Source organism: Benincasa hispida, chromosome 9, assembly GCF_027475165.1.
Source record: "Benincasa hispida cultivar pf3 chromosome 9, pf3_genome.v1.1, whole genome shotgun sequence".
Classification (NCBI taxonomy): Eukaryota; Viridiplantae; Streptophyta; class Magnoliopsida; order Cucurbitales; family Cucurbitaceae; genus Benincasa; species Benincasa hispida.
Window position 1 is genome coordinate 11179180 of NC_143486.1, and position 11349 is coordinate 11190528.

Genomic DNA, 11349 nt, shown 5'->3' on the forward strand with positions numbered 1-11349 from the left:
TCATTTTGAAATACTACGCTACCATTTCATAACTATTCAATTTTTTATTTTTGGTTTTTAAAAATATACTTGTTTTCTCACTAATCATTTTTTTTAAAAATTGTTTACATCTTTCATTTGAATTTAAGGGGGAAAAAAGTTGTCCACCCCATTTTCCAACTCTCCATATATAATAAGAGTGATAACGTGGGAGAATGCAAGCCATGGGAAGAAAATTTGCAGTACTGAAACGAAAGTGGTAAGACATTAACAAAGAGAAATTTACTTTACAAAACAAGTTGACTCTTCAACAAGCAATCGACTAATCGAAAATAAGTGCATCAATGAGAAAATTTTACTTACTGGTATCTCGAACCGAATGGTAACCTTCTTCAATTTTTAAAATTGTAATTGTATAATCTATTCAGTCTTAGAAGCACCTTCATTCGGATCAGACAACGTTTGATTGGACGATGAAGGCAGCTCCTCAGCAGAAGTAGAAGCAGCACTCAGGTTGTTGAACGATTTCTTAAACTGAACCAAGATCATAGTCATGTTGTCGCATCCTTCACCACCAGCTGTGGGTGCCAAGCATCTGTCAAATACTCTCTCGCAAATAACTGAGAGTTTACTTTCCTGCATATTCAGAGAAATACAAATCAATATAAACCATTTCCCTCTTCTTTTAATATCCATAAGTGTCTAAGCCAGCTTAAGAGTACAAGCACCCCGACTAATTTCTGGTATGGCAACTGTACAACCACTAATAACAAGTCTCCACACGAACTTACCGATTTTAGTTGATCTCCAATGTAGTCTACCAGTTGTTGGCTGGACATGCAATCCCTATGCAAAGAAAGAGATGGTCAGTGATTTACCATTTTTTTGGTAGTCAATGAAATCTAATAATTCGGTTATACTCGATGGATAGGCTGGCTTCCGAGAAAGAATAATATTCCTATACTAACAGTCTAACACCACATCGATGGAATCGATTTAGAAAGCTCAGAACTACCGTGCTGATTTTTTCTAGAGTACAATGGAATGGTATGGAAATTTTAAATCCAAAACATAAATTATTTTAAGTCAGTTAGACTATTGATTAAATTGCCACTTCACATCATTACAAAAGAAAGTGATTTGATATGTAGTGCGTATATGTTATTACAGAAGTGTAAGGGAACTAATAAGGTTATGAGGAATAGTATGGTATTAGTAAGGGCATAAGGATAGATAGGGAGTTGGTGTATTTGGTTATAAATAGAGGGAGATTGAGAAAAACAAGTGATTTAAGGCTTGGGTTCACATACTCAAGAGGGGAGGTTTCAAGTGCCTCATACTTGGTTTATCATGTAGTTCTTGATCCTATATTTCGGTCGGTTCTTTATTTTTTTTTTTTTCAGGTGGTATATACTAAACAAAAACATACATAACTTCAAGTCAGTTAAAGGGCTGGATGGTTCAGACTTCAGAGAGATTAGCTTCCCCTAAAAGCACAAAATTTCAAACTTACCAGATCCCATCACAGGCAATAACAAGAAATTCGTCATCCTCACAAAGCTCAACCTAATTACAAGAAAAACAAATGAGATCCTGAAAAATGAATGAGGGATTAAAAAGAAAATGATGAACCCTTCCAGGTATCATCAGACTTCAACAAATCATATAAACTTATAACACCATGGCTGAAATATTAAAACCATTAACACGTACAGTTGTCACATCTGGATTGGCAGTTACAATCTGCTTTTCTGCAGGCATACTTTTATTCTGCTTAAATTCCATGTCTCCTGTAAAATCAGTATTCCAAATCAATAATAATCACGGAAGGAAATTCTCAATTAATATTTCAAATTTAGAAATTACAACTAAGACTTAAAAAGTATGTAACTAATAGCCTTTAGCCCAGGCCCCAATTTATATTCCAAATTCAAAGATAAGACTTAGAAAAAGGGTGTACCTATAGCCCGTGCCAAGTTGAGACTTCCATTAACACGACCAACTCGGATGAAACCACCTGCTTTCAGAATCCTGTCCTTCTCGACCTCAAGATCAGGCTTGTGATCTTTAGATAGATTATATGCCTGTGAAGAAGATGTTAGGTGGAGCTCTAGATGCCCATGCAAATATCTCGATTATTCTCCCTAATTTACAGTGCTTCTCATGACATTAAAAACAATCATATTCTGGTAACACTGTCAGAATTATTACATCCATATCTATTTATGCTTCTTCACTCACAACCTGTTATGTTAACTTCACTAATCAGAATAGGATTGATTGTATTTCAAGTGAGAAATGTTGGGAGCAATCTGGTTAGGAAACAGAGGGACAGAAATTGACAATTCATCATCTTTCCAATTAACATATCCAATTGCCTGCCCTATCTCTATTATCCTCTCTCCTTATACAACACAATTCGACTGAACTGACAGAACTTCAACGGATATTGATCTGACAAATCCACCATTCATATAAATTAAAATGAGATAAGTTGGGGCAAAAGAAATGAGAACAAAAATAATTGAAAAATATATTACACAAACAACAATAAGGATTTACTAATGATTACATCTTTATACATCTAATTGGTTATTGCACTCATAATTCTGATCACATCACAACACATCCAATTGATTCTTATTTTCACCTCTCTATTCAGGAAGATATATTATATGGGCTGCATGAAAATCAATTGTTCAATGTCTTTTTAATGCAAATACCTGACCCTTTCTGGAAATGACACAGCGAGAATCACCAGCATTTGCCACCACAAGTTGGTTATTTCGTATGATCGCAACACAGGCTGTGCTTCCAGCATTTGGTCCATGAAAGTCAGAGTGAGGTCCCTAGTTAGCAACATCACCTCCTCACTTTAATTGAATCCATGCCCAACCATAAATGTACAATTGTTTCATAACAAAATTTAACCCAAAACTAACACAGGTTACTACAAATCAATGCAAAGAAATACAGTTAGTGAACTGCAAATTGCGTCCAACTGGACACAGAGGAAAGAGGGGGACTACCTCTTCTACATACGCATGTCCACCTCAAAACAGAAAAGGAAAGTAAATCCACCATAGCAACTGGGAATTGTGCATAAAAATACCTCCTCCGGAGGCCAATCATCCACTTGGTTGTTAGCTTCATTACCCTTGGGCGACCATATAAATCCTTCTATCATACCAGATATCTTGTCCATTTTGTCTCCTAAAATAGCTAATTCTCTCCATCCTCTTTGTCCACGCATCATCTCATCCATTCTGCATCATTTCAGAGTGGCAAAATAAGAAGGCAGGTCTTGCAGTTTTGACACAAACATCCTTTCAACGATCAATGGTGGAAGAGGTAAAGCAAGAATCACATCATATCTGGATGGATTTAATGACTAAACACCCCCATTTATTTTTAATCTATTAATCTTTGTAAGAAAATGATAACGCGTACCTAGTGCATCAAATGAAACTCACAACTATAAAACTTCAGACAGGCTATAACAATAGAAAGCCCAAACGAACATGATAGTGATACACTAGTTGTTTCATCACTATCAATAAAATAAATAATTTCCAACTGCATAATCCAGGACACTGAGATAACCACTAAGGATACCAAGTAAACTAAAACAAAGGCAGTGGATTAATAACCTGAGAAAGGCCTTCTGCAGAGAAGTTCCCAAATCTCCAGCCATGTATGATTCATGCTTGAGCACCTGTCGATGAAGATACTTGGCACAGAACTTTGAAACTGCTTTACCTGCATTTCAATGAGATGAGGGGACAAAATAAAAGCTATTAAATTAATTTTTTAAAAAAATCACAGAAATGCAAGTAAAGTAAAAGAAATAATTAATGGTAAAATTGGGGGGCGATGCTGCTGAAAGAACAAATACTAACCTCCATGGCCATCATAAACACCAAAGAAAGATGTTGAAGGGTCCAAATCTAGACAGGCTGCATGCTGAAACTTAAGTAAGGTGAGAAAGAATCCATACGTACCACACAACATTTAGAATTTGCAGAATGCAGATCATTTTCAGAGTCTTCAGAAGATGGTTCCAAGCAGAAACTTAACAACATCTCAGATTCAGACGAACCGTCTCCACAGGTTACAGGGTTACAAGTGAGTTTGAGTAGGTTGTAGATTTTAGTAAATAAATAAATAAAATTTGCAGTCACTGTCCAGCAATGAATCAGACAGAAGCCTCTCGAATGATCGGAATGATGAAAAGTATAATACTAAAAGTGATTTTGCTCCACCCAGTGCCAAGTTACAAATTTCCATTGCTCTGTAGATATTCTAATGCAAACTCTCTGTTCCAGTACACTAAAAGGAGTGCTTAAAGAGCACATGTGACAGTACATACAATACCACTACCTCGAGATAATATAGTACAAAGTAGTTCATCCTATGTGTTAATAATTTGCATGGGTCACAGTAAGCAATAGAGAGCATGATGAATAACTGGGTATAATGACACGACAAGTTTAACATCAAAGGGAACAGTAAAAATAGACAGAAAACTCACAGCATCTTCCATGGTTGCACGCCAGCCTTGCATAGAGGATAGGCCGTACCGAAGTCTTTCATTCTCACCATCATCTGAGGCCTTTTCTGTTTTGGGGGAGCTGAGATATATCCCCATTTTCCAAGCTGGAATTAGATAAAATCCATGAATCACCAAAAGGTCGCCCCTCACAGAAAAATCATTTGCAAGCATACGTTCACATAATTTCCAAGGGGAAGGAAAAAGAAAAATTGACGCGTCAACAATTTTGCCCTTCAATCCCTCTTCGTTATATTGTTGTTTCAGTAACACTCATTCCAAAAGATATAAAGCACGCATGTGGTTTGAACTAAAGAATCAGTTAATACATTGACCTTTCATATGTATGGATGTTAATTCATGAAATCGTCAAAGCTATTCAACTTCACAATTCATAACAGTATATGTTTCTATCAGCGAAGTGGTTCTTGAAAGTAACCAGCAAAGCTAGTTGTTAACCCGAAATCAACATAGTAACAGCCTAAGGATTAAAATTACTAAAATCACTCCAAAACATGTCTTTATCATTCAAAATCAATCTAATTTTTTACATTACACTTGTAAACACAATTTTCATGTAGAAAAGAATAATTTAGGATTGAAAGAATGCTTCAGTTTGATTTTAAACATGACAAAAGTGAATTTAACCATTTCAAAATCACTCCCCAACAAATGGTCTTAATTGTGAAAGATTAACAGGGAGTAATATAAAATCCCTCCCTCCCAAGTGAAACACATCTAAACCACCCTACCTCCATCTTTCAAACTCTCCTTTAGGTTACAGAACAAGAACAAGATTCAAATAAAACCAAATACAACAGACATCCATACTCAACGAAAAGGCTTACTTCGGTAACTCCCTCCGAAACAAATCAAAATCAAAATCAAAACTAACAACGAGTGAAGAATGATGGCTCAACGAATTTTATGCAAACAGACGGATCATATAAACCACGAGAAACTCCAAAGAAACAGAGATCGGCGGAATCGAAAAGAAATATCTCCACAATCAAATTCAATCAGATATAGTAAACAAATCAAAACAAACAGTAGAAGAAATGAAAGAAAAACAAAAATGGAAAATACGACTCACCCGCCAAGCGCTTCGAACACTAGTTTCAGCGGAGAGAGAGGAAGAGAGATCTATCTTTTAGTGTGCTTTTTTTTTTCCCCCTTTTTCTTCAAAAAATTTTAGATCCTTCCGTTGCTTTTTTTTTTTTTTTTTTTTTTTTTTTTTTAACGATATGATAATAAAATAAATTCAATCAATCAGTGCAAGATGTTTTCGATAATTTTCGAGTTTAAACGAAGAAGGTGGGGCACGTGTCCTCCACGTGCACCCGTTTGCAGTTACATATGATGGGCTACGCGGCCCACACTCACTTAAAGTTCGGCCCATAATGTGGCCCATAAGTATCAGGAATTGGGTCACGTTTTCACATGCGGCCTTTTATAATCACATGCTCTAATCGATTAATGTCACAATTTAATCTATACTTATAAATTTGTAATAGAATGTAGTATATAACAATTTGTTCTTGTGGTTTTAAAATTTGTTATGATCTTAAATAAATTACAATTTGATCTTGTAGTTTTAAATTTTGTAATGATCTTAATTTTTGTTAAGTAATTGTAATATAAGTAAATATACACTTGGTAAATTTCAAGTGTAAACTTGAAATAAGATACAATATTTGATAAATAAATATTAGATTATTGTGGTTTAAGTATAATTATCAATATGTACTAAAAAGGAAAAAACAAAAAAACTAATGTAGATGTCAAAGTGAGTATTATTCAACTGGTATGAAGTATAACTCGTGGACCAAAAAGTTTATCGGAGTCCTTCCCACCTATGCTAGGAAAAAAATTGTAGTCATGTTATTTTAATTATATTTATATTGATATTTAATATCTATCTTGTTTATTTATAAGCAGTCTCTAATTTATTAAAATTTGCTTTTGTTTTACGATTTTGGTTAAAACTCATTCTCTTTTGATAACCATCTAGGACTTATTTAATAACGTTCTTGTTTTTTTGTTCATATATTTTATTTTTCAAGGAATTTACTTGTTTGATATCCATTCTCGTTCTGTCTCTAAAATTTAAGAAAAATTTCTAAAAAAGAGGCCAAATTTGAGAAATTAATTAGTTTCTATTTTATGTATATTTATTCCTATACCAATCGAGTCAAGTGCAAATTTTGTTTCTCAGTAGGCGTTAGAGTTTTGAATTGGCTATATTTGTTTAAGGGTGATTGATGTTTGCTGATTTGTTGATTGTCCCATGAAATGTCTTACAACTGTCTCTTAGGTTGTTAATTTTGTAAATTATTCTTTTCCTTATATGTTTTCTTGCGATATTTTTTTTCCGATAATTCTTTCCTTATTTATGCCATGCATTAATTGAATGGGTCTAATTACCTCTTTCGTTGTGCCTTTTTATGAGCAAGTTGTTATCTTACTAAGGTTGCCGCTTTTTAGTATTTTTGTTTTCAAGATTTCCATCTTCGTGGTGGTTGAACGTGAGAACAATGATTCAAAATTATTGTTGATCTTGAAGTTGTATTTGTGATTAGCGTTGAAGTAAGCTTCGTGAGAAGGTTATTCTTGGTCTTAAGGGGAGTCTAAGATTTCATCATTACTTGAGAATGGATTCTCCAACTTAGGGAAGACTAGGTTCGTCACTTGAAGAGGTTTTCACAAGAATGTGGAAAGATTACGGTTGAGAGGAAGTCTCACACTTAGGAAGAGCCTGAGTGATCTTACTAATATTCACATACTTAAGAAAAGCCTAAGTTTCTTTAGGAGAAGGTCTCACACTTAGGGAGGAGCCTAAGTGTTCAGTCATTGAGTTGAGCTATTCGTATGTGTCACTATATTTGTCGTTTGTTTATAGATGAACATACTGCTATAATTTCTTGATTTCATATTAGTAAAAGTATCTTTCCACAAACATACTGCCTCCTAGACATAGATGGTAATTCATCGAATTGGGTTACTAAACCTTGTGTTTTTTCTATTTTAGTTTATCTCTTTACTTTCTGATTGTTCTTGCAATTGCTGATACATTGTGTGTGACATTATTCTACTATGTGGTCGATTATTTTCATTTTAGTAGGAATATAAATGAAATAGGTTTGTAGTTTTTCAAATTTTATATACATATTTTAAAATTTAGAAACAAGAAGCAAAAGTAATTATCAAATAAGTGAACTTTTTTTAAAATGAAAAATAGAAATAGAAAACGACAACGTACCAAACAAATCATAAATGATTACCAAATAAACAACGGTAAGAAAACAAATCTAACTTTAAAATAGCAAACAGTGGGACCTAAACAATAGTGTTAGAAAATTAGAATTTCAACACTGAACATTTATTTGGAATGAAAAAGAGTTTGGTGGAGAAGAAGAAACCATCGTCACGTGGAATACATGCAAGAAGGAAGGTGACTTCTTAATCGACACTCATCCGGCCATTGAAGCACAACACGTTACACGCAACCTTTCTCTCCATCCAAAGTTAAAATAGTAATTCGACAATTGGAGGCCTTTGAAGTCATTTGTTTTTTTTTTTAAAAAAATAGTTGTTATAAGAATTCAAATACTATTTTAATAGATGAAGATTTTCATAATCTATAATATATATATATATATATATATTATATATATATTATATATATATAGTAAAATTGAAGAGCACAACGGAAATACGGTTATGAAGAAAATATAATATAATATAATAAAAAATAAAATAAATTAAGAAAAATAATATTAGTAATAATTGGGAAATAAAAATTGAAAATATGGAAATTAGGAAATTTGAGATTTCTCCAAATTTCTCTAATTTTTTGAACTTCTCACCGGTATATGTCTATAAAATCCACCAAATGCCATTATTCATAGGCAATTTGGCAAGTAGGAGGTGGAATGACTTAGACACTAATGTTGTGTGTTTACAAGATGCATGGTCAATATGAGACATAAGGTGGTAGAAGTATGACACATGGATTACTAGGACACTACACATGGGCATCTAAATTATACATATTTTAGAATATTTATAATACTTCTCCTTAGATGCCTATTATAAATATATGAAATATGCTTAACCTTAAGAAAAAAAATACATATTTCATATAATTTGTACTCCTAAAAGAATACAATATATTTTCTCCTCTCATATTTCACTTGTGATCTTTGAGTCGTCGCATTCCAATGCTATACACTAATTTTTCAAAGGTTGTGAAAGGTAATGTCTTTGTAAATAAGTTAGTCAGGCTATCTTTCAAACAAATTTGTTGTACTATGATGTCACCATTTTCTTTAAGATCATGAGTGTAGAAAAACTTTGGTGAAATATGCTTTATTCTATTTCCTTTACTATATCCTCATTTGATTTGGGATATATATGTATTGTCTTCATATAATATCGTTGAAAAAAATTTACTAGAAGACAAGTCACATGTTCCACGAATGTGTTGGGTCATTGATCTTAGTCATACACATTCTCTACTGATCTCGTGAATTGTATGAATTTCAACATGATTTGAGGAAGTGGCTGTTATGACTTGTTTCACTGATCGCCATGATATAACAGTTCCTTCATAGTGAATAAATAATTTGTTTGAGCCTAGTTTTATGTGAATCAAATAAATATTCAAAATCTGCATAACCAACTAGATCCAAATTTGATTTATTTGAATAAAATAAACTCATATCCATCATTCTTTGGAGATAACAGAGTATATGCTTAACTTCTAATGTATTTTTGTTAGAGAAGAATTGTATATAGCTAATAGATTTACTGAAAATGCAATATTTGGTCTTGTATTATTAGCAAGATACATAAGTGCACCAATTGCACTAAGATATGGTACTTCAAGGCTAAGAAGTTCTTCATTATCATCTCAAGATCGAAATATATCTTTTTTCACATCTAGTGAATGAACTTCTATTAGAATGTTCAATGGATGTGTTTTGTCCATATAAAAAATTTAAAAAAAAATCCTATATAAGTTGATTGATGAATAAATATCCCATATGTTAAATGTTCAATTTGTAAGCCAAGGTCAAATTTTGTTTTTCTGAGATCTTTCATTTTAAACCCTTTCTTAAGATGTTTTATTGCCTTTGAAAGTTCTTTAGGAGTTCCAATTATATTTAAATCATCAACACATACAGTTATAATAGTAAATCTTATTATGATTTCTTTATAAAAGCACATGGATATATTGGATTATTTTGATATCTTTCTTTCAACAAATATCTACTCAGCCGATTGTACCACATTCGTCCTAATTGTTTCAATCCATATAGTGATATCTGAAATTTTATTGAATATAGTTCTTGAGAACTTGATTTATATATTTTAGGTATCTTAAATCATTTTGGGATTTCCATATAAATGTCATTATTAAGAGATTTATGTAAATATGCTGTGACAATATCCATAAGATGCATGTCCATACTTTCATACACTATCCGACCAATTAAATATCTTAGTGTTATTACATCCACCATCGGAGAATATGTCACCTCATAATCAATACCAGGTCTTTGTGAAAAACTTTATACAACTAGTCCTGCTTTATATCTTGTGATCTCATTATTTTTATTTCATTTTCTCATAAATACCCATTTCTATCCCATAGGTTTGCACCTTATGGTGTTCGAACTACTGGTAAAAAAAAATATGATGTTTTGAAAGTGAGTTTAATTCTGTCTCGATTGATTCTTTGCACTTAAGCCAATCTCTTCTATGTTGACATTCTTCAATAGATTTTAGTTCAAGATCCTCATTTTCATATATAATATCAAGAGCAATATTATAAGCAAAAATGTTATATCATCTTGAGTTATCATGTAAAATTTTCATTATTGTTTGGTTAGATTGGAATTCAAGATTTAAATAGTTGGTTAATTAATTTCAATTTAATTATTTTGAATCAATTGAGATTTAATTTGGCATGCAAATAAAAGTTGAATTATTTTATTTAGACATTTTGATTTGTTTTGTGGATGGAAGATTTAAAATAATTTGGAAGGGAATTCTTGGAAGAAAGAGGTGGGATATTGGCTTTGTTTGGGCTATGAATAAAAGATTTTGGATTTTGAAAAAGAAATTAGGATTTTGGAATTTAAAAAGGAATATGGAATTTTATGAGGGGAAAAAAAAAGAAATTTGGATTTAGAGGAGGAAAAGGGAGGAGATAAATAAGGGTTAGGGTTGTATTTAGGTTATGAATTAAAGAGAAAGAAAAGAAGAAGAAGAATTAAAAATATTTTTCCTTCCCTCAATAAGCACAAAAGAGAGAAAAAATAATAATAAATTAATTTTTTTCTCTTTCCTCCGCGTTCGTACGCACATCTCTCCCCCCATCTCTTACAAATTTTTCACGCTGAATGGAAACCCTTGCCGCCATTGAGAACAACCCGCGCCGCCGCGTCCAGCCATTCGCATCTCGCCAATCGCTCGGGGTCTGTTGCTCATTCTGTCGGAGAGCCATAACCGTGCGCCGTCGTTCACGTGTCTCAGTCCTTCGTGCCGACAGGCCCGTTCATGCAAAGTCGACAATCCTTACTGTCTTCTCCGATGCCAGCTCGTATTTCCAGCCGTTGTCGTCTCCTTGTTTGGTCAGTCTCTGACTGTTGGGATTGGTGTCCTAAATCTCTTTTGTATTCTCGTAGTTTGTAAACATTGTATAAACAAATTGTTATTGAAAAATAATTGTTATTTTATAAGCATTTACTCAATCCAATAAACTAAGATACTAGGTTAGTTTATATAATTTAAACATGTATGTAGAGACATACAGG

General features: G+C 32.9%; 1 protein-coding gene across 1 annotated transcript; it reads right to left on the reverse strand.

Annotated features, from left to right (window-relative positions):
• Nucleotides 1–215: 215 nt before the first annotated feature.
• LOC120087264 (putative protein phosphatase 2C 60) lies at nucleotides 216–5806 on the reverse strand. Its single transcript, XM_039044206.2, has 11 exons — nucleotides 5622–5806; nucleotides 4511–4635; nucleotides 3879–3942; nucleotides 3630–3738; nucleotides 3092–3245; nucleotides 2703–2828; nucleotides 1940–2063; nucleotides 1693–1769; nucleotides 1493–1545; nucleotides 771–825; nucleotides 216–615 (listed from the first exon to the last, which is right to left on the reverse strand). The coding sequence occupies exons 2-11, from the start codon at nucleotides 4625–4627 to the stop codon at nucleotides 400–402; spliced, it is 1095 nt and encodes a 364-aa protein (XP_038900134.1). The 5' UTR covers nucleotides 4628–4635; nucleotides 5622–5806; the 3' UTR covers nucleotides 216–399.
• Nucleotides 5807–11349: the final 5543 nt, after the last annotated feature.